Source organism: Musca domestica, unplaced genomic scaffold (genome assembly GCF_030504385.1).
Source record: "Musca domestica strain aabys unplaced genomic scaffold, Musca_domestica.polishedcontigs.V.1.1 34, whole genome shotgun sequence".
NCBI lineage: Eukaryota > Metazoa > Arthropoda > Insecta > Diptera > Muscidae > Musca > Musca domestica.
Window position 1 is genome coordinate 4,055,151 of NW_026712313.1, and position 23,861 is coordinate 4,079,011.

At 37.1% G+C, this 23,861-nt stretch overlaps 1 protein-coding gene and 1 long non-coding RNA gene across 3 annotated transcripts; one reads left to right on the forward strand and one right to left on the reverse strand.

Moving 5' to 3' along the window:
- Nucleotides 1-5,363: 5,363 nt before the first annotated feature.
- Nucleotides 5,364-18,399, forward strand: LOC101901033 (protein smoothened). Of its 2 annotated transcripts, XM_011295410.3 has the most exons (6): nt 5,364-6,068; nt 10,692-11,172; nt 11,241-11,722; nt 13,772-14,392; nt 14,452-14,761; nt 14,846-18,399. In XM_011295410.3, exons 1-6 carry the CDS (start codon nt 6,049-6,051, stop codon nt 16,217-16,219), a joined length of 3,288 nt encoding a protein of 1,095 aa, XP_011293712.2. In that variant the 5' UTR covers nt 5,364-6,048; the 3' UTR covers nt 16,220-18,399. The 2 variants fall into 2 exon arrangements, with proteins under 2 accessions (XP_011293712.2, XP_005186442.2); XM_005186385.4 differs by having other exon boundaries at nt 5,366-6,068; nt 14,452-18,399.
- A 3,770-nt stretch (nt 18,400-22,169) lies between these two features.
- On the reverse strand, nt 22,170-22,609 carry LOC109613197 (uncharacterized). The gene is made up of 3 exons (XR_002194860.2): nt 22,479-22,609; nt 22,297-22,421; nt 22,170-22,239 (listed from the first exon to the last, which is right to left on the reverse strand). It is a non-coding gene; the product is annotated as an uncharacterized LOC109613197 (long non-coding RNA).
- Nucleotides 22,610-23,861: the final 1,252 nt, after the last annotated feature.

Here is a 23,861-nt window from a genome sequence, read left to right on the forward strand (position 1 = left end):
TCTGAGGGATTATTTAGACTTTTTTAACCCAATTTTAGGACAGTATTGATGGACCATTTTTTATATATATATTTTTTCAAAAGTAGATAAACGTGTATTTTTTGAAATATTTTTTCAAAGATAGATAAACGTGGATTTTTTTAAATAGCATTCTTTTCAAAAATAGATAAAAGTGGATTTTTTAAACATTTTTGAAAAAATAGAAAATGTTTTTCAAAATTCAACAAACGTGGATTTTTTAAAGAAAATGTTTAAAAATGTGAATTTTTAAATATAATGTTTAAAAACGTGGATTTTTTAAAGAAAATGTTTCAAAACTTGGATTTTTAAAGAAAATGTTTTTAAACGTGAATTTTTTTAAAGAACATGTTTAAAACGTGTATTATTTAAAGAAAAGGTTTCAAAACGTGTATTTTAAAAAAAATGTTTAAAAACGTGGATTTTTTAAAAAAAAAATTTAAAAACGTGGATTTTTAAAAAAATGTTTCAAAACGTGTATTTAAAAAAAAAATGTTTAAAAACGTGGATTTTTTAAAAGAAAATGTTTAAAAACGTGGTTTTGTTTAAAAAAAAATGTTTAAAAACGTGGTTTTGTTTAAAAAAAATGTTTAAAAACGTGGATTTTTTAAAAACGTGGTTTTGTTTACAAAATGTTTAAAAACGTGGATTTTTTAAAAACGTGGTTTTGTTTAAAAAAAAAATGTTTAAAAACGTGGATTTTTAAAAAAAAATGTTTAAAAACGTGGATTTTTGGAAAAATGTTTAAAAAGGTGGATTTTTTAAAAGAAAATGTTTAAAAACGTGGATTTTTTAAAAGAAAATGTTTAAAAACGTGGATTTTTTAAAAGAAAATGTTTAAAAACGTGGATTTTTTAAAAACGTGGTTTTGTTTAAAAAAATGTTTAAAAACGTGGATTTTTAAAAAAATGTTTCAAAACGTGGATTTTTTGAAAAAAATGTTTAAAAACGTGGATTTAAAAAAAAAATGTTTCAAAACGTGTATTTAAAAAAAAATGTTTAAAAACGTGGATTTAAAAAAATGTATAAAACGTGGATTTAAAAAAAAGGTTTAAAAACGTGAATTTTAAATATTTCTTTTTTTCAAAGTTAAAAAACGTGGATTTTCTAAATTATTCTTCTTTTCAAAGTTCAATAAACAAATTTATTTGAAGTAGATCATACCACCTATTAACATTTGCCTTTAGAGCAGTTATAGATTGGTTTCAGAGGGGACTAAGATATGGGAAGCATATCCAATTCTGAATCGATTTTCACTAAACTTGACGGAGAGTGCACTTCAAGTAGGATTATATTTAAAAAAATATGTATCGGAGGCGAGTTCCACAAAATGGAAACGTACGTCCCGAAATGAACTCCATTTGGGTGGATATTAGCCATTATTAGCACAATAAACCTGAAATCGGATTAAGGATATATTTGGGAGCTATATCAAAATCTTAGTAGATCTCGATAAAATTTCGCAAAGGTATTTCCGAGCTTTAAAAGATATCTGGTACCTAATCCCCAAAAGTAACAATGGGTCTATCTCGCTTCCTTCTCCATGTTACCCATGGTATCTTTAACACTATGTGGTGTAGGGTATAATGAACGTATGTGGATAATGTTCTGCAACAAAAGATAGAACCCATTCAGAACTGAGCCTACCGAATTGTATACCATTACTTTAGGAACTGAGGCTAAAATGATCAAAATACCAATTATGGGAATACACTGTTATATAGAGGCTATATGAAAACGTTGACGATACAGCTAATCATCGAAATTGACCTGCTTGCAGACAAAAAAAAACTACTCTATGCAACATATATGACTTCTACCACATGCCATTTGAATCTAGGGTGATTACAATAGACAAATAAAGTGTGCTAAATCGACTTAGAATTTTAGGCTGATCTGGAGTATATATACATTATTGGGCCTAAAATGAATATGTCGAGCGGTTATAAATGGAATAACAAACTTAATATATCCTCCATACTATGCAGAACAAAGAAGTATCAATCACAATTGGCCTATCAATTGTTACATTTACATTTCCGGTCAACTTGTTGTTATACGGCCAAGTTCTACTTGTCTTTCACTCGAACCATTCTAGAATGATGTCTTCATTCCATCACCTCAAAATATTTGGATGCTTTATAATGATGTGTTGCATGACCGCTTTTCTTAGGAGGCTGTAATAGCCTCGTGTGCAACCGTAACCAATCTCGTTTCCATTGAAATCATTTCAGCGAAGGTTGGTAGGTACCTTTTAAAATAAAGACATTTCCCAAGAACCATCAACGTAAGGGATTAAGAACTTATTTCTGGTATTTCTTTGCTGCAATTCTCCGTGGCCATTAGCACCTTTGGTTTGAGGAGGAGCACAATTTTACCTGTTGTTTCGAAATCTCTTCTACCTGCCAAACAAAACGAGTAATCGGTTGTGTGTGCGCCCATGTGTGTGTGTTTTGTTTTTATTCGAATAAAACCAGCAGGGGAATGTACAACACAATTGTTGATTGGGCTCTCTCGAAATTGGGTTTTATTAATTCTCTCATGTTCACTTCCTCTCTGTCGGCGACATAAAATGTGCAGAGATGCCAGATATTAAGTTTGGAATGGGGAAACGGAGACAACGTGTTGGATTAATTTGAGCAAAGCTACAAATTATAAAACAAAAGTAATGGGAATTAATCGAAAATTGGTAGGCATTGGATTCCACTTCGACCATTCTATGGAGGGTACATTAGAATATATTAGAAAATTCTGTGTATTCTGGATCAGAGTATATATTCTGAATCACGCTATCTTTCGAACAAATCGAGACAGATGGCTGAAAATTTGCAGACGTGTGTATCTTGCCAGTAGGCATGTTAAGTTAGTAAATGGGCCATGCCTGTTTCGTAGTATAGTTCCCACATAACGGTGCCCCCTAAATTCGGTATTTTGACGATTTTAGCGACTTTATTCACCTGAATTATTTCAAATTTCGTATTCGAAGTTCGTAAAGGGTACTACAACCCATTTCAAAAAAAAATTGTATACAGGTAAAGGTCTTCGATATAACGAAGACCGTATAACGGAACTTACCTTTATTCGAAATGTTGACGATTTAAGCGACATTATTTACCGAAAGTGTTTCAAATTTCTTATTTGAAGATCTTAGTGAGTACTACAGTCTATGAAGAAAAAAAAAATATTCCCAACAAAGCTGTAAATACGAATTCTCTGAAAATTTTCGATTTTAAGAAAAACTACAGATAAAAGGATCTATTGAACAGAAACTAATAACGAAACGGAATTAAAGCTGGGCTCAAACGAAAAGGCTCGAGGAGTAATTTATGAATAAAAGGCAAAAAATGATTCGATCTTAAGAATTTTTCAAATTTTTTAAAAATGTTTCGCTCAATTTTAGGGAAATTAAAGATTACTGGACAAACCTGGACTGGACAAACCTCGAGACCTTTCGCTTAGCCTAGCCTCAACGGCCAGATAACTTTAAGTTTAAATGAACATCTAATAATTAAATTCGGACTGAGTAAGTCAGTGCCAAACCTCCTCAACCGTCCAGAAGACGTTCACCATCACCCCAATCGTCCCCATCAAGTATTGATACGTCAATGTAATTAAAATGGAAAAAGTTCAAATGTAGCTGTTCCATTTATCACCTTCACCTACGATATTCCTACTTATTTGGTATGTCCAGAATTGTAAAATTGTCTTCCTACGGGATTCCATAGTTAGAAGTTGTGTAATCCTAACTGCTTGAACTTGAGCTAAAAATCCAATAGCTGGAAGTTTTGTCAATCGGACTGACGGGTGCTCTTGAGAGTTCCGGATCTGCCAGTAAGAACGCCGCTTTTTGCATGATGGTTTATTTGGACATAAGCGATCTGGAGTGAAGTACCAAAAATAATACTGATACTAATAATAATACTGAATAAAACTGATATATTCCATTTTTACACTTGCTCTAACGAAAATTGAAAAATATTGGGATGCGCAAAATTTGGGAATTGATTTCCAATTTTAGACGCCTATTTTTATGATTCCAATTTTCGCCTTTTGTGACAGAGGTACTGGAAGGAATATTGTCCATCATTGCACCTGAGCTAATGGTTTCAAATTTCGTATTTGCACTTAGTACTGGGTACATAAAATTATCTATGCAGGTCCATGTCTTCGTATAACCCCCCTATATCGGTATATCCCTATAGTCGGTATTTTGAAGATTTTGGCCACATTATTCACCGGAACAGTTTCAAAATTCGTATTTGCACTGCGTAACGAGTACTGCAACCCGTCACAGGATATTACCTATGCTTTCCAGGTCTTCATATAGCTCCCATATAACGGTATCTCCCTATATTCGCTATTTTGATGATTTTAGCGATATTATTCTCCGGTAATGTTTCAAATTACAGACAGAAAATTTTCTACGCAAGTCCAGGTCTTCGAATAGCCCCGATATAAGGCTGGAAATACATAAAGAGCATATTTGGCTGACTTAAGTCATCGGCTGGCTTCTTCGTAGATGAACAAAGGAGTTTTAGGTTGACTTAGTTCGATTTTAGCCCTGGGCTCCTTTGTTCATTTCCGAAGAAGCCAGCCGATGACTTAAGCCAGCCAGATAAGCGCTTTATGTATTTCCAGCTTAACTCTAGACTCCTGAAAATACCGAATATAGGGAGGTATAATTCGGTATTTTTATGAGTTTAGCTACATTGTTCACGGAATTTTTCAAGTTTCGTATTTGAATATTGCAATGGCCTATGATGAAATTGCCTATGCAAGTTCATGTCTTCGTATAGACTCCAATATAATGGCTATATTAGGTATTTTTAGGGTTTTAACATAATTTTTAACGGATTTTATATATATTTTTTTTAATTTCCAAATTTGTTCCAAATTGTGGAGCGTATTCAAAATGGCTTGTCACGATAAACGATTTTCCTTTATGATTACGAAAAAATTTCAAAATTTCAGATTTAGAACAATAACGCTGTTTTTATTGTTTAAAAATTAAAAATCGACGATAAGAAAAAGCGCACATTGTGTGGCGCGCATAAAAAATATAATTCTGTTGAGTCATGGGATTGAATAATTAAAATGTAGTGATGATATTTTTGAAAAAGTTTCAAGCATTTCCTCCTTATTGTACCATTTGTTCTGATATTATGAAAAGCATGCCGCACAATTTTTGAAGCATCTGTTTCATAATATCCGAGTATTAGTCACAATTTAGTTTCTCCACAATTTAAGGTTAAATACTTAATTTTGTTTTATGAGTCCCTCGATTTATTGATTTACCTGTCAATTACATCTCACAAAAATCTCCTTTCCTACCTGCCAATACCGAAAACATAACACAAAATAAATCATGTGGCAATACTGTTACTCAAACAATGCGATTTGGGTGGTCCTCCCATTCACTCTCAGTTTGTCTCTCGCGCTCTCTCTCTCTCGGCGGCAGCAGCAGCTCACCGCAGTCTGTGTCATTTAGTTAATTTCATTTAAGTTCTGCGGTAGTGTTTCTTTGACTCGTTCGTTCGTTGTTGATTTGTTTTCTTTGATTTTTAATTTAAATTCGAGTTTGTTTTATTTGTTAAACAAAAGAATATGACTAAATAAGTATTAAAATTAATAAAGAAATTCACACTGCCAATAAAATTATACCCTGGAAAGGAGTAAAAAAGAAGAAAAAAAAACGAAGAGAAATTCCCACAAAAAGAATCTTGAAGATTGCCAGACAACAAAAAAGTCGCCGAAATTGCTTTTAACAACAAATCACACACGAAAAAAAAAACATAAACAAATCCGGTGCTTTGATGGAATTATAACAACAACAACAGCAATTGTGTATTAAAAGAATTTATTAAGAAAATGTGTTAACTAATTTCAAGTTATTTTACCAGTTTCATTTAGTGGCCATAACTTTCTGGTCGCATTTTTATTTCGTTTTGTGGAAATAAAATAAAAAATACAACAGCAGGCCAGCCACATTGTCTCGTCTCTAGACGAGAAGAAGACAAGTCGAAAAAAGCCATGAGTCCCACCAGCAGAATGTAAGTTCTTGGAACATTTGTTCAATTTTTTATGTGTTGCTATTTTTATTTAATGTCTTCTTTATTTATGTATTTTGTGAGGCGGCTGCTTCTTGTTCCTCCTCCTTGAAGGGGAACGTGTAAAAGGGGTAGAAAACTGAACTGGGTGTGAAAAATGTAAAGAATTCTGGTGGTGGTGGTGCATCTTTGGAGAGCCCATATCATATTACTCTTAATGTACCTTCAATACCGATCTGGCCCGTTGCTGCTGCTGCATACAAATTAAGTTACTTAAATGCACAAAACAATCTGTTCTTGCTATGTGATCGGTATTGAAATCTGCTTCATTAAAGGGGTTATTCCATCAACAACAAAAAGTGGCCTTCCCCATCTTCCATTGTCATTGTAATGAAAATATTTCGTTCACACATTAGGAGAGTTGCACGCTGTGATGATCTCGTTTTTTCCACCCAAATCTTGTAACGCTTTGATGGCTTTAATTTCATTTGTGGTTGAGAAAAAGGGGTTCATTAATCGCATATTATGGAATATAGGGTGTATCATGACACGTTGTAATAACTGAAAACATTTGCTCATGAACTTAGAATGCGACCTAACGCAAAATCGATTAAATAACTACAGATGCTACTCTATCTTCCTTCAAAAGGTGTGTATATCTATAGAAGATATTTAGACGACCTTTTTAGGCCTTACATTTAGTTGGATTTTAAGATATATCTTCTATCTATGCTAAGCCTTCTCTTAATGGAAGATAAAATGGATCTCCAGTGTAATGCTAAATTGTGACCCTTTGTGGGTGAAGTACCAGAAGGGGTTTCGCAGATATATATAATTTTCACAACAGATCTATATATTTAAAAAAACGTTATGTTGGTGAAAACATTGAGTTGTACCAAGTCTGAATGGAATTGGATGCTGATTTCACGTTTTGTAAGCTTCTTGGATACTCAAAATTTTGACCCTCTGTTGAGATCTACTTCTGAGAAGAGCGTTCGAGTTTCTATCTCCCACCTATCAAATAGTCTGTGTATCCTGTTTGATAACATGGGACATCTACATATCGGGTATTCAATCGTCTCTACATCATCTTCATCCTCATTCAGTCTACGGTAGGCCAAGCCAACGTTAACGTCTTATGTGACTACTAATTGAAAGAGTGACATCCAGATGGCCTTAGATAACTTGCAACCAATTTCCAAGTGCCAGCTTGTTCGAGAAGCAGCTTATCGATGATTTGACTGTCTCACCAATCGGTAGATATATCAAATGGACACCATCTTGAACAAATTCATCAGCCATTTATGTTGCTATACCCTGGAACTAAAATCAGCTTAACGAATACCCTGGCCCTTATTCGACCATCAACATATACAGGGTGAGACAAAAAATTGCAACAAAGTCAAACGCCATAATTTTTACACACACAATCACCATGACCGGGGCTTGAGTTCTGGTGGCCAACCTAAGGTGCATTTTCAGCTGACCTCTTTGGCAAGCGCCTATTATACGATCATTTTGTTTATTTACAAACTGCTGGACAACGAATGTTTTCTCATCGGAGAAAACCATATTCGGCAGTTCACCACTTTCGGACAAGCAAAGCAACTCTTTAGCTCTTTTGAGTCTATTTTCTTTCAGTTGCGGTGTAAGTTCTTACACTTTTGGAATTACCCCGAGCTCATTTTCACTATTTGCCGAATGGAATATTGCGATAAGTTCAGATCACGAGCCATTTTTCGGCCACTGCGACGCGGGTTTCGATCAAGTCGCTTCTTTACTTTTCGAACCATTTCTGCTGATGTTGCTGTTTTCTTCCGTCCACTCCCTTGACGTCGGCCTACGCTACCAGTATCACAATAACGAGCGATGGTACGAGACACAAAAGATTTTTTCAATTTAAAAGCTGGAGTGCTCTAACGATAGCCACTTGTAGTTTTCCAGCCATATAATGAGCTGTCACTGGAATAATTTTAACAGCTGTCGGACGAGTGACTTAGAAATGATATCAGTCTGAAATTGGTTTCAGTTTTTTCAGCTCACCCTGTATTTTGATGATTTTAGCTACATTATTCACCGGAATTGTTTCAAATTTGGTATTTGATGTTAGTAATGAATACTACAGCCTATGACAGAAAATTGGCTGTGCAGGTCCACGTTCTGGTATAGCCCCCATATAATAGTGCGTATTTCACTTGCGGAATTTATTGTTTTAAAATTTTCCCAATGGTCGTCATTGTGAATCCCTTAAGGGCTTGATTCCAAGGTCATAATTTTATTTTCTCAAGGAAATCAGCTTTTCCGAAAAATGAGCCTTGGTAGTGAAATAAGCCGAAAAAAATTACATTCATTTCATTAGTTGGGAAGGTATGACTTCCACCTATGCACAGGTTCCAAAAGCGATTTGTGATAAATCAACTTTTTAAACGGATATTTTTGTAGATGGTCAGACTTCTGGTATATTTTTTTGCAGATTGTATAGCTTTGGTAGTAGTAGCAAATTACCTCCCCATAGCTGTGGAAAAGTTATTGTTTCCGTAACTGCCGATAGTATTACAACTAACTGCTGGGTGGGAAATTTCATAGACATACAGAATAGTGAAAAGTTCTAAATTATAGATAATTATCATGTCAAAAAAGTTAATAATTTCGACGAAGCACGAACCTAGTAAGATCGGTAAAAATATAATAATCAAAGCGTTCTGCACAAAACTTACCGGAAGAAGAATTTCGGTGCATAGACTTGAGCTCCTTTCAACTCAGCCACTTCGAAGGGTTATATCCATAAATCTTCAGTAAGTATGCGGTATAGTATGCTATCCTGAAGCACAGTCTGGACAAACTCATTGCTGTCTAAGCACGCCGAATACGAATTGATACGGCTGCATCATCTTGAACATAGTTGGACCAAAATAATCCCACCTTGTACAGGCAGACAACTTCTTTCACTGATGGAGTTGGAATGCGAGATTTCATTGACTGATGACAGTGTTGGCAATATCAATGTGAATAATACACAGACTTGGACAGTAGATTTTTGATCTTACTTCGGAACATTCTAATTCGTGTAGGTCTTTTGTGAAAAGTTGGGACGGGGGAGTTTCATTTGCCTTTATTTGGAAAACTCCCATTTATTCTGACGTACGGAAAGAATCTTCGTTTCATCAAGTCCAAATACTGTCATGTGGTTCTTATTGCGGCGCTGTAACCTTACTTAATATTTGTCATATGTATTGTTGTTGTAGTAGTAGAACGTATGGGTGTTTGAATTCTGCTAATCTGGTTCAAGCTCCAGATTTAGAAATTTGGCTACTTCGGGTAGGTTTAGCTGTGCAATTAAAGAGCAATCCCACTTCAGCATGTTCTACGATACCGAATTCACCCGAAACAACAACATTCCAGTTTCGTCCAGCGGCTGCCAACCTAGTATGTACATGTTCGCTGAGTTCACTGGCGTCGAACATATAAACACAGACAGCATTTAAAGAAACCAACATGGTATATTCATCTGAACCCAAAAGTAATACCGGCCTTCAATTTGCGGACCTTCATTTTCAATTTATCGTAGACGACTGCAGCTTCCACGGACGACTTAAAGCTACTGTCCCGGAGATATCACTTCAGCTCGGGAAGCTTTTTTGTTTTAACTTTCTACACTGATATGCATCGAACGAACAACTGATTCCACACAGATCGACATCCTCAAAACGTTTTGCGTGATCAGAATTTCAAATGCTTCAATTTTTGTAGATGAGAACGAATATTGATGATCGCCAACTGGATAGCTATTCCGAAATGTCTCAATGCTGTAGAATACATCAATCACAGTCACTGGGTTTCATCCTGAAAAGAAGAAGAAGAGACAATGTTAAATCAAAGGCAATAGAGAAGTTGTAGAAAAAGCGACGAGAAGTGTTGGGCTGAAGTAGATAGTATTTTCCGAAGGTCTGCTGAAAAACGTATCCGTCAAATTTAACTTAATAATTCTATGAAAATTGGTCTTCGTCTTCCATCAAAAAATCTGACCCGGAGACATAACAAAAATATGATATCGGTACCTAACACATTGGTTTATCATGATTTGTCCTACCCTTTAGCCTCTAGCTACGTTCTCGAATGCCAATATCAATCGTGTACCACCCTCTTAACCACTTGTTCCCTCTTCATACCCATATATTATTTTAAACAGTAGTTTTAGGAAAAGACGCAGACGTTTTAGGAATATAAACATGGACTTTTTTTAAAAAATATTTCTTCGAGGACTACCGGAGCAACTGATCTGTAAGACAAGATAGACAAACACTCACATTTAAGTCGAACTAAAAATGGGGAGTTTTAAGAATTTTTGAAAAGATCTATTAGAGCAACAAAACGCGGATTTTTTTTTAAATTTGTTTCCAAAGACAAGAATAGGTTTTTTTCAATTTTTTTCCGAGGACAAAACGAGGATTTTTTTTAAATTTTTTTTCGAGGACAAAACGCGTATTTTTGAAATATTTTTTTCAAGGACAGAACATGGAGTTTTAAAACATTTTATATATTTATATATTTATATAAATTTTAAATATAAATACCTTTAATGAAATATTCAATTTATATTTACCGACTTCTATATTTTCATTTAAGAAAACTGAAAAAAGATCCTCTCACCTGTCGATGTCGACCACCCATTCTATTCCTCGCACTGTGTATAATCTTGTTAAAACTATCGCTAGCGGAAGCTAATATCACAGCTGCCACCTCCCTGCTAGCTGTGGCCACAGCGCCCAATGTTATATCGCCCGCCGCCATCACCAACAGTCAAGCAACAAACCACCTACAAATCCCCTTGGAACCCATAAATGGTACCAGTAATTTCCGCATCTATAAAAAAGGTAAAGATGATAAACATTGGTTGGATGGTCGTGGCCTCAGTATGCAACATGTGCAGTGTGTGCGCAAGGGAAATTGTGAAAAACTACAATTTTCCACATGTTTGGGTGTTAAACTGCCATATACACATACCAGTTTGGATTTGACCATATCGCACAGTCAAAAGGATATCCAAGAGAGATTGAAAAATATGATGGCACTGAAACATGTACCCAAGTGCTGGGCTGTGATACAGGTGAGTGTGACATGAATTTGGAGAGAAAAAGATTTATTTAATTAATTTATTTTACTTTTTCACTACAGCCCTTTATATGTGCCGTCTTGGCTCCCAAATGTGAGAATATCAATGGCGATGATATGGTGTATTTGCCTTCGCTGGAAATGTGCCGCCTTACCTTGGAGCCCTGTCGCATACTCTACAACACTTCATATTTCCCCGAATACTTGAAGTGCAATGAAACACATTTTCCCTCAAAATGTAATAATGAAGTACGTGAAATGAAATTTAATCTAACCGGTCAGTGTTTGGATCCTTTGGTACCGGCTGAATCGAGTGTTAGCTATCATCCCGGCGTGGAGGGTTGTGGTGTACGTTGTAAGGATCCTTTGTACACCGATGGTGAACATCGTCAAATACAGAAGTTAATTGGATGGGGTGCCACCTTGTGCTTCCTATGCAATCTGTTTGTTGTGGCCACATTTATGATTGATTGGGAAAATGCCAGCAAATATCCAGCATTGATTGTTTTCTATATCAATATGTGTTTCATGATTGCGTGTTTGGGGTAAGTGATTGGCGGAGTGTTTTAGAAGTTAGTTGTAGAATGATTTGTGAGACAAGGTAGACGATGTACTGGCATTAGACCGGCAAGGACTATTAGAGCATTTAAATGTTGATATCTTAATTTTCCCAAGGACTAAACAGGGATTTTTAAAAAATATTTCTCAAGGACTAAACGTGGATTTTTAAAGAATATTTTTTGAAGGACCAAAAACGTGGATTTTTAAAGAATATTTTATTAAGGTCCAAAAAATCAACTGGATTTTAAAAGAATATTTTTTCAAGGACCAAAAAATCAACTGGATTTTAAAAGAATATTTTTCAACGTCCAAAAAAGTGGATTTTTAAAGAATATTTTTTCAAGGACCGAAAACGTGGATTTTTAAAGAATATTTTTTCAAGGACCAAAAACGTGGATTTTTGAGGAATATTTTTTCAAGAACCTTCAGAGCCATCAAACGTGGATTTTTTAAGAATATTTTTTCAAGGACCAAAAACTTGGATTTTTTAAGAATATTTTTTCAAGGACCAAAAACGTGGATTTTTAAAAAATATTTTTTCAAGGACCAAAAACGTGGATTGTTAAAAAATATTTTTTTGAAGGACCAAAAACGTGGATTTTTAAAAATTATTTTTTTGAAGGACCAAAAACGTGGATTTTTAAAAATTATTTTTTTGAAGGACCAAAAACGTGGATTTTTAAAGAATATTTTTTCAAGGATTAATATTTTTCGAGTACTAAATGTGGATTTAGTCCTCGAATATCAGGTTTAGTTAACGTGTCCTTGTCATGACACGGAGGTCGACCTCACGAAGACGACAGCATAAAAATGAAAAATATTAAACGTCCCTTTCACCTGCCGCCCGTGTGACCTTGGTACCCTCAGTCAACAAAGCTACAAGTGCGACATTTACCTCCACCTCAACAAGAATGGCTCTAAGATCGGACTCGGAAAGTGATTCAGTTTCGTTTGCTACCAGTAGAATAACAAAGCGGACGGGACCTCAGGGTGCCGATAATGCTCTGACATCGGACCTGATAAAATATATTGTAGCCAGACAGCAGCAGCGGTTATTGACTCGTTAAGGCAGAGTCCGGACAGCATCCCTGTATATCTCTGGGAAACCCCCTGCTCAATGAAGAAGAGGACATGGGTAACACGATAATCCATGACTCGACTTCTAGTCAAGGGTTGACTCCAAAGGTAGTCGACCTGAAAAGTGCCAGCGGTCCCAAGACAAATTGGACGGAAAGCCCACACTCTCAAGGCTTGAGGTAATAGAAGTAGTAGGAGAACAGAGTGGGGTCTGCATTGATATAATCGAAGTGCCGCTGAGCTCTCCCGCAACCAAGAGCGCCAAATCCAAAGAGATTTGACCTGAGTAGTCCCAGCGGTCCCAATACAAATTGGTCGCAAATCACACACTCTCAAGGCTGGAGTTAATCAAAGTTATAGGAGAACAGAGTGGGGTCTTCCAAGAGCTCCAAATCCAAAGGGATAAGGGGAATCGGTGAACAGTAAACTACTATAGTTGATATGTCGATGGATCCATTAAAGCTCATTGATACGGAGCTGCAGCTTATCAGGACAAACCTGAACCTTAGGAGGTTAGAGAGGACGTATCCTATCCCTATAATTAATATCCCCACATGCAGAGCAGTGATGAAACTAGTCGAGGCTTCGAAAAATACGACGACTGCGGGAAACCCCTGCTCACTTGGAAAGGTGGTATCAAAGAAGACTCTAACAATGAGGCTTTCAAAAAAGACCACTGATGTACCAGAGACGGAGGTATCATCCTCCAAATCAAGGAAAGGCTGCGAGAAGGAAGAGGAAATCGAAACATAGATTTTGAAGTTAGACAAATTAGCCATTAGTCAAGACTTCATATGTTGAAGGGCATACAAATTTCGTCCCTGCCAGAACTAGATTTCGTGTTTAGTAGTCCTCTTAAGACAATTTTTCAAGAACTATTAATTTTTTTAAATTAATATTCATAAAGTTATAGCTACTCCAGATAACTAATCATTTTCTCCATTCCCTCGTTTCAGATGGTTGGCCCAATTCACACCTGGTTCGCGCGAGGACATTGTCTGCCGTAAAGATGGCACACTGCGTCATTCTGAACCCACGGCAGGAGAAAACCTCTCCTGTGTTGTGGTCTTTGTAATTGTCTATTACTTTCTGATTGCGGCCATGGTTTGGTTTGTTTTCCTAACCTATGCCTGGCATTTGCGAGCTGTAGGCAATGTTCAAGATCGCATCGATAAGAAAGGTTCCTATTTCCATTTGATTGCCTGGTCTTTGCCACTGGTGCTAACCATTACAACATTGGCCCTCAGTGAAGTGGATGGCAATAGTATTGTTGGTATTTGTTTTGTGGGCTATCGTAACCACCCCATTCGTTCCGGATTGCTGCTGGGCCCTCTGTGCGGTGTTATATTGGTGGGTGGTTATTTCATAATTCGTGGCATGATAATGTTGTTTGGTTTGAAACATTTTGCCAATGACATTAAGTCGACATCGGCGAGTAATAAAATCCATTTGATTATTGTGCGGATGAGTGTTTGTGCCCTGTTTACGTTGCTGTTTATTTTGGTGTCGATTGCCTGCCATGTCAATGAATTTCGCCACTCGCAGGAGTGGGCGGAGAGTTTAAGGGAGTATGTGAAGTAAGTAGGCCTTATTTCTTGGGTGATTCAATTACTAACAAATTTCGTTTCTTTTCCAGCTGTACAATTTTTGGCCGTTTCAACAATGAATATGTCCAGTGCAAATTGTCCCAGAGACCCAGTGTTTCGGTCCTGCAATTACATTTGCTGTGTCTCTTTGGTGCCGGCATTGTCATGTCTACTTGGTGCTGGACGCCCAGCTCTGTGGAAACCTGGAAACGTTATATCAGAAAAAAGTGCGGGAAAGATGTATCGGAGGAAGTGAAAATGCCCAAACACAAAGTCATAGCCCAGACATGGGCCAAGCGCAAAGAATTCGAAGATAAGGGGAGGCTCTCCATAACCCTTTGCAACACCCACACCGATCCGGTAGGTTTAAATTTTGATGTCAACGATTTAAATTCCTCGGAAACGAATGACATTAGCTCCACTTGGGCAAATTATCTACCACAGTTTGTAAAGAGAAGAATGGCTCTGACAGGAGCCACTGCTGCCAACAATGCTAGTCATCATGCCGGAGCGGCAGCTCATCATAATCGCAAAAATTCCTTAGATTCGGAGATAAGTTTTAGTGTGAGACATGTTTCGGTGGAGTCTCGGCGGAATTCCGTTGACTCCCAGGTCTCGGTGAAGATACAGGAAATGAAAACCAAAGTGGCGCGATCAAGGGGTGGCAGACATCACCATCACGGCAAACATTCGGCGGGGAAACGTTATCAAAAGGCTCGAGACTTTAATGCCGCCGGCGGAGGAAGACGACACAACGGAAGGCGGGAGAGTAGTACCTCCATAGAATCACAAATTATTGCGCTACAAAAAACCACCTATCCCAATTCACATCACAAACTGGGACTCTTTGCACAGAGTACAAAAAATCATGGTGGCTCAAAGAGGAGGTCGGGGCATGGCACCTTGGATCCAAATGATATAACCGAATTTTTGGCCAGAAATGGTCAACTGATATTGCCATTTTTACAAAATCAGGGCATGACCACTTCCTCGGATGAAGAAGAAAACTCGAAGGGATCTTTGAAGATACAGGGGTCGCGTTTGGATGTTGTACTCAAACAGGATTTAAGTGATGATAATTCGGAGGAGTTTGAAACAAGGCATCACAATGGTCCCCAAATAGAAGAGATACATGATCATGATAATGAAGAGGATGACCATACTAATATGCATGGGAGGAGTAGTAAAACCAAACGTCAATCTGCCTATGAGGAGCTGCTTAAACAGACCCAAAAGTCCCATGATTCTAATCATAATCACAAACATTCACGCAATTCCACACGCAACTCAAGGCATTCACGGAAGTCGCAGGCCCTTAACACCTCCCAACACAAGCGTTCCCTTAAACGCAATCAAACCGCCAATTCAAATCGTCGAAAATCTACCAATTCGAAAATATTCGAAATGGATTCCCTTAACACCTCGGATTTAAATTTACAGCTAAAACGGGAATTAACCTTTGGCAGCCATCGTGATGATGAGGATGATGACGAGGACACGGCCAGCAATGATTCATTTTCTTCGGTGGACTTGGATTTGCCGCTAAATGTTTTCCTACAACATTCTCTCTCCGGCCAAAGTAAGACCAGCTGTGATGTGGGTATTCAGGCGGACGCCTTTGATCTCTCCAATCGCACCTCAGCCGATGAGGATGATCTAAAGAAATGTGTACGCCACATGAATCACCATAATCAGCGGCGTAATCGTTACGAAGCCGATGCCTATGAAATGCAGTCACTGGTGGATAAACACAAAAATACCCCACTTATAATGAGTGAGGCGGAAAAGCTGAAAATGTTATTGCTACCTTCAAAGTAGGGAGATTTTTTTTTTCCAAATCGTATGAAGAAGGTTTCAAGTTGTTTTTCCTCAATGAGGAAGTGTCTCGGAATTAGGTAGCTTATGAAAATGAGAAAAATTTTCGGTTCATTTTTTATGATTTAGTATTTGAAAAATACTCAATTTATTTTAAGATAATTGATAGACTAAGATAAGATGTAAAGCTTTACAAAAACACAACAATATATTTACATGGAAGGAGGGAGAGACGAAGAAAAAAATTCCCTAAAAATTGGTTGTTCAGATCTTCCAAAGAGCCCCACAATAATGTCCTGTTTTTCCATGGCGATCTGAAAGTGAACTCCAACGAAAAACATCCATTCCAAGAATATTTTTTGAATTGAATCAAAATCTAAAGTTTGAAAAACAAATAAGGAATGGGCGTTGTTTCGGCTTAACTCAGGAATCGCCATTTGGAGTCAGGTCATACATTTTATATCAAGAGTTTTCAACTCAATACAAAACTCCAAATGTTTTGGGAATAAAATACGTCAGGGTGAGATAAAAAAACTGCAACAAAGTCAAACGCCATAATATTTACATTTTTTTTTTAAATTTTATTGAATGAAAGCAAAAAATGTCGGAAATAGCATCAAATTTTAAAATTAGTTTAGATTTGCTCAAATTTGTCACCATTGGCACGAATTATGGCCTTCAAACGGCCAATGAAACACCGTCACACACTGCCCGAATATTGCTCTGCGGTATTTTAGCCCATTCCCAGCGAAGTGCTTGCTTTAGGTGATCGACACTTTGGTATTTTTAGTGCCAACCTTGCTTTCTAAATTATTCCAGACACAATAGTCCAACGGATTGGTATCCGGAGATTTTGGTGGCCATTGTGCGCTGGAAATGAAGCGAGGAACCTGATTTTGTGCTGAGCGTGCTGAGTGCGATGATGCTGGAGTCCTGTTGGAATGTTCAAGACCTGCAGCCAAAATGTTTGCGTGCCCAAGGCTTGAATACACCCTCCAGAATATTTTCGCGATAATATTCGGCATTTATACTGATGCCATGGTCGATTAATACGAGCGGAGAGCGATCATCAGCTATTATGGCGGCCCACACCATCACCATGGCCGGCGCTTAAGTTTTGGTGGCCAACCGAAGGTGCACATTTTCTGCTGACCTCTTTGGCAAGTAAACACGATCATTTTGTTTCTTTACAAACTACTGGACAACGAATGTTTTCTCTTCGGAGAAAACCAAATTCGGCAGTTCACCACTTTCGGCCAAGCGAAGCAACTCTTTAGCTCTTTTTTGAGTCTATTTTCTTTCTTTCTTGCACTTTTTGGAATTTCAATGGCTTTACCCCGAGCTCATTCTTCAACATTTGCCGAATGGAATATTGTGATATGTTCAGCTCACGAGCCATTTTACGGCCACCGCGACGCGGTTTTCGGCCAAGTAGCTTCTTCATTTTTCGAACTATTTTTGCTGACGTATCACTTTAACGAGCGATGATATGAGACATAAAAAATTTATTCACATTTAAATGCTTGAGTGCTCTAACGATAGCCACTTACGGTTTTCCAGCCAAATATAAAGAAATCACTATCACGCTTGAATTCCATCACGAATAACTTTTTTTCTGGAAAATTCTCGCTCAGATGCTTTTGTACGCTTGTAAATAATATTATGAGCTGTCACTGGAACAATTTCAACAGCTGTCGGACGAGTGGCTTAGAAATGACAGCAGTTTGAAGTTGGTTGAAGTTTTTTCATCTCACTCTGTAATTTCATGGAAGGAGAGAGAAAAGAAGAAACAAATTCCTTAAAACATTGGTTGTTCAGATCTTCCAAAAAGCGCCACAATAATGTCATGTTTTTCTATGACCATTTGAAAGTGAACTCGAAAGGAAAACATCCATTCCAAGAGTATTTTACAAATTTAATCAAAATCTAAAATTTTAAAAAACAAATAAGGAATGGGTTTTATTTCGACTTAACTTTAGAATCGTCATACAGAGACAAGTCATACATTTTATATCAAGGGTTTTCAACTCAATACAAAACTCTCAAAATTGTTGGGAATAAAATACTCTACATAAATTATTTTTATACAGTGCTTCCAAGTCAATATAAAACACATAAACTTTGGAAAAAATATTGCTAATTTTATAAAGAGCTTCCAACCCAAAAAAAAACAAAACAAATAACTATTTAAAAAAATACAAAAAATCAAACAAAAGCTATTCTTCAATAACAATGAGAAATTTGAAAAATTTTCAAAAAAGCTAATCCCAAGTATTATTTTGAAATCATGTCCTCAAAACTAAATCTCTAAAGACTGTAATTTTCTCATTAAGAACACAAACGAATATTTTACAATAACAATCAACTGTATGTATACTCCGATTATCATCTATTACTAAATAGTACATTTGTATTCTGTGCTATAAAAACTGCTTTACTTAATTTATATTATATTTTGTTGTATACTTTATTTTTTTTATAAAATTTTTAGACTAAGAACATTTTGTATACAAAAAAAAAATATAGATGTAATTTAATTAAGCTACTTTTGATACATAATTCATTTATTGTAGATACAAACATACATCTTTTTTTACAATTTTAAATTGTATTTTTTTATACAGCGCCTGTGCCTTGTAAGAAAAAAAGGAAACGAGAAATAAAATATTAAATCAAAATAAAATAAAAAATATAATATACGTATGTTTTGTACGGAATGCTGGAATGCGATTTAGGAATTCTTTTTAAATATTCAACGAGGAAAAAGATGCCGAAACATTCAGTGTTAATGGTACTGAGTTATATTTTGTCCTGTAAATCTGGATTTTGGATGAAACTCCTAATATTGCATACTTTCATGGCTTGTATTGGGTAATTCTCAGGAAATGAGTTGGGAGAGAGTTGGGTAATTTTTGCCAGGTCGCAAACATTTATCCAATAAACATGTGCAACACTCACGCCGACCTGGTAGATTTCAATTTCGATATCTACAATTTTAACTCCTCGGAAACAGATGATATTAGATCAATTTAGACAAATTATCTACTACAGTTTGTAAAAAGAAGATCTGGATCTGGCAAGAGCCACAACTGCAACAGTGCTATTCATTATGCGAGGCGACAGCTAATCATAGTCCAAAAAAAATATTTAGATTACAAAATAAGTTTTAATGTGAGACATGGTGCCACGGCGGAATTTCATTGTCACCCAGATTGAACAGATACAGTGCCTAAATGAAATTGAAAGTTCGCTTTTTTGTCTACAAAGAAAAGACCTTCTGGCATTAAAAAACCAACTTCTGGAAATCTAAAAGCAGAAAACTCTTTGATGTTCTATGAGAAGACCTTCCTTTTTCCTATGAAATTATCTGTTGGTCTTATATGGGAAAATTTTCGGATCAATCAGATTTTCTGTGAGAAGCCTTTCCTACCTTCTTCGAAAATATTTCTTTTGATCTTCCATAGGAAGACCTTCTGGTTTTCAATGAGAAGACCCTCCATTGTTCTGTCAGTAGAAGAACTTCTGGTTTTCAATGAGAAGACCTTCTAGTGTTCTTTGGAAAGATCTTCCGGCCTTATATGAGAAGACCTTCTGCAAGAAGAAAGTATTTTGGTCTTCTATAAAAAGAAGTCCTTCTGGTCTTTAATGGGAAGATCTTTTCGTATTCTACGAGAAGAGCTTCTGCTCTACTATAAAAAGGCCTTTTGGTCTTCTAAAAGAAGTCATTCTGGTCTTTTACTTTCAGGTAATCAAGGAGAAAGCCGTTTGGTCTTCTGTGGGAAGACTTTTTGGCCTTCTATGGGAAAACCCTTCTATGAGAAAACCAACTGGCCTTCAATGGGAAGACCTTTCGCCTTCTATGGGAAGACCAACTGGCCTTCTATGAAAAGGCCAACTAGCTTTCTATGAGAAGACCAACTGGTCTTCTATGAGAAGACCTTGTGACCTTCAATGAGAAGACCTTGTGACCTTCTATGAGAAAACCTTCTGGTCTTCCATGAGAATACCCTTTGGTCTTATATGAGAAGACCTTCTGAACTTCTATGAGCAGACCTTCTGGTGTTCTAATGGAAGACCTTCTGACCTTCTATGAGAAAACCTTCTGGTCTTCTATGAGATGACCTTGTAAAAGACCTTAAGCCTTATATGGGAAGACCTCTTCAATGAAAAGATCTGCTCTTTTTCTTTAGGAAGATTTTCTGGTCCTCGCTGGTCTTCTATGAGCAGACCTTCTAGTGTTCTATGAGAAGACCTTCTGGCCTTTTATAAGAGCACCTTCGGCTTTTTTGAGAAGACCTTTTGGCCTTCTATGAGAAGACCTTCTGTCCTTCTATGGGAAGACCCTCTGGTCTTCTGTGAGAAGACCTTCTGATCTTTTATGCGAAAACCTTTTGGACTTCTATGAGAAGACGTTGTGGCCCTCGATGAGAAGTCCTACTGGCCTTCAATGAAAAGTTCTTCTGGCCTTCTATGAAAAGTCCTTCTGACCTTCTATGAGAAGTCCTTCTGGTCTTCTATGAGAAGCTATATTGGCCTTCTATGGGAAGACTTTTTGACCTTCTATGGGAAGACTTTCTGGCCTTCTATGAGAATAACTTTCAGCCCTCTATAAGAAGATCTTCTGACCTTTTATGAGAAGACGTTCTGGTCTTGCTATGAGATGACCTTGTGGCCTTCTATAAGAAGATTTCTCGCTTCGATTTCTTCTTCTCCCTGAAGTCATTGCTTTCCCTTGTTTTGAAGTGTGGTACCACCGGTTTTGGCACCTCAGAGACCTTATTTAAAGTCCCAGATGAGCAGAGGTTTCCCCCAGTTTTTGAGCCCTCGACTGGTTTCGCCATTTTTCCTTCCATTTTATCAAAAGAGACCCTCTGCTCTGTCCTCCTTCTATTTCGATAGCCTCCTTCTACTTCGAAGGCTATCGAAGTAGAAGGAGGACAGAGCAGAGAGTCTCTTTTGATAAAATGGAAGGAAAAATGGCGAAACCAGTCGAGGGCTCAAAAACTGGGGGAAACCTCTGCTCATCTGGGACTTTAAATAAGGTCTTGTGAATGTGCTTACCAACTAATTTGTATTTGGACCGCTGGGACTTTTTTGGTCTACTACCTTAGGAGTCAACCCTTGACTTGTTCTCTTCCTCATCAAACAGGGGGTTACCCAGAAATCTTCGGGGATACTGTCCTGACTCAGCCTTAAAGGCCCCATATCCTCAATGATTTGGCAGATTGCTTGCTCTTGTCGCTGTTGTTAATTAAGTTCAGTGTCATATCATTGTCGGCTCCTGAATCATTTCTAAGTTCTATTTTGAGATAATTTTTATTGAGGCGGAGGTAAACTTTGGTAAAGCCACGACTCCTCCAGACCCGCAGGTTGTCCGCGACTGCTTATTTTAAACGGAGCTTCCCAGTATATCTATTGGGCTTTCCACTATCCGCAACCTGTTGAGGCGTCCCATCCGAAGGCAGAGAATTACACTCTACCATACAATGAAGGGTGCATTAAATTTTACATCGGAGACCCCATAAAGGATTTCCTATAATTCTTTTTTGTGTTGCTCTGTGTAATAATACATATATTTTTAATCCAGCCGGCATAAAATTTGAACTGTTTTCATTTGTTCGTTGGCAAATTATCATCAAAATTAAAACAAAAAACTGCAATAAATTTTAAAATAACTAAAATCTACAACAACAAAAACAGCTATAATCTTCATCAGCAGTAAACGAGCGAAACTGCGAGAAAAACACAACCAAAATCAGTTCTTATCAGGTTTCCAAAAAAAGAAGCGCAGTTCACACAAATGCCAACCAGCCTGCCGGCACTCACTGCAGGCAAACCAATGGACTTGACAGGCATAATAATGATGTTATTTTTAAATTATCAGGGCGGGCCACCGGGTATCGCTAGGGGGTGGGTGGTGTTTGAGGTTGAAGGTATGTACCCATATTAAAATGGAGGGTAAATTTGTCGGACCCATTATCTTCCAGCTAAGTGGAGTTACGTAGCTGGGTGGCCTTGTCAATCTAATGGGAGATACAAACGTAGATACATATTTCGATAGATAGTTGGGTGGTAGGTACCCTTGAAAATCAATTTAAGGCCAACACACATCCAGACAAAGATAACCACGGCAGGCGGACATGTACGCACGCACGCACACGAACACACCAACAACAACATTAACTGCATAACCATATTTAAGGACCTGTTAAATAACAATAGAGAGAGGAAAAGGGAGGGTGGGGGTCTTTGGCTTTTTCACCTTCATGCCATGGCCACAAGGACAATAGCTTGAGATTTCTTAGCACATTTTTGTTTAACACTCATTTGTCATTCATTTTTCCTTCCTTCCATTCTTTGTGTTATGTTTTGGTTTTTCCATTCCAGACTTTCTTTTTTCTCGTTCTTCGTTTGAGGTTTTGTTGTTATTGTCATTTGTTGTCAGTAGTCACTCGGCCTACTGCCACACGCAACAAATGAATTTCGCCGTCATTTAACAATGGAGAGCAACAATCTGAAATGGAAAGCCAAATCAGTTGGTGGGTCGGTCGGTCGGTTGGATGGTCTGACGGAAGGTTAGTCGGTCGATTTGTTGGTTGGTTAGTTGGTAATCAGAGCACCCAACGCCAGCAGTAGTGAATGACTAACGACCCCTTTCGCCCTTGCCGACCCACTCAGAAGGTGAAATGATGCAAGTTAAAGGAAAAATTTCCAAACATGCGCATTCGTCGACCGTCGTCGCACACACTGCTCAATTTCGGTTTGATTCTGAGTTGGGGAGGTACGTCTCACTTCTCCATTTGTTTACCCCTTAGTTAACGAACGAAAATAAAATCAACTTCATACCGTTTACGGCAGTGTATCTACAATACACGAGATGGACAGTGGTTTCGAGGTAACGAAGGAGGAGAAATGGGTCAGCTAAAAGAGCGGGACCTTCAGAGTTACAAACGTGGATTTTTTAAACATATTTTTAGAGGCATCTTCAGACCAATATTCGTGGATTTTTTAAACATATTTTTAGAGGCATCTTCAGACCAATATTCGTGGATTTTTTAAACATATTTTTAGAGGCATCTTCAGACCAATATTCGTGGATTTTTTAAACATATTTTTAGAGGCATCTTCAGACCAATATTCGTGGATTTTTTAAACATATTTTTAGAGGCATCTTCAGACCAATATTCGTGGATTTTTTAAACATATTTTTAGAGGCATCTTCAGACCAATATTCGTGGATTTTTTAAACATATTTTTAGAGGCATCTTCAGACCAATATTCGTGGATTTTTTAAACATATTTTTAGAGGCATCTTCAGACCAATATTCGTGGATTTTTTCAACATATTTTTAGAGGCATCTTCAGACCAATATTCGTGGATTTTTTAAACATATTTTTAGAGGCATCTTCAGACCAATATTCGTGGATTTTTTAAATATATTTTTAAAGGCATCTTCAGACCAATATTCGTGGAATTTTTAAACATATTTTTAGAGGGACCTTCAGACCACCAAACGTGGATTTTTTAAACATATTTTTAGAGGGACCTTCAGACCACCAAACGTGGATTTTTTAAACATATTTTTAGAGGGACCTTCAGACCACCAAACGTGGATTTTTTAAATAAATTTTTAGAGGGACCTTC

Bases quoted from the DNA above. Each gene is read 5' to 3' on its own strand.
- LOC101901033 (XM_005186385.4), top strand. From the start codon at position 6,049: ATGAGTCCCACCAGCAGAAT. The intron at 6,069-10,691 runs GTAAGTTCTTGG...TTTTCATTTAAG, and splicing joins ATGAGTCCCACCAGCAGAAT to AAAACTGAAAAAAGATCCTC. The intron at 11,723-13,771 runs GTAAGTGATTGG...CCCTCGTTTCAG, and splicing joins TTCATGATTGCGTGTTTGGG to ATGGTTGGCCCAATTCACAC.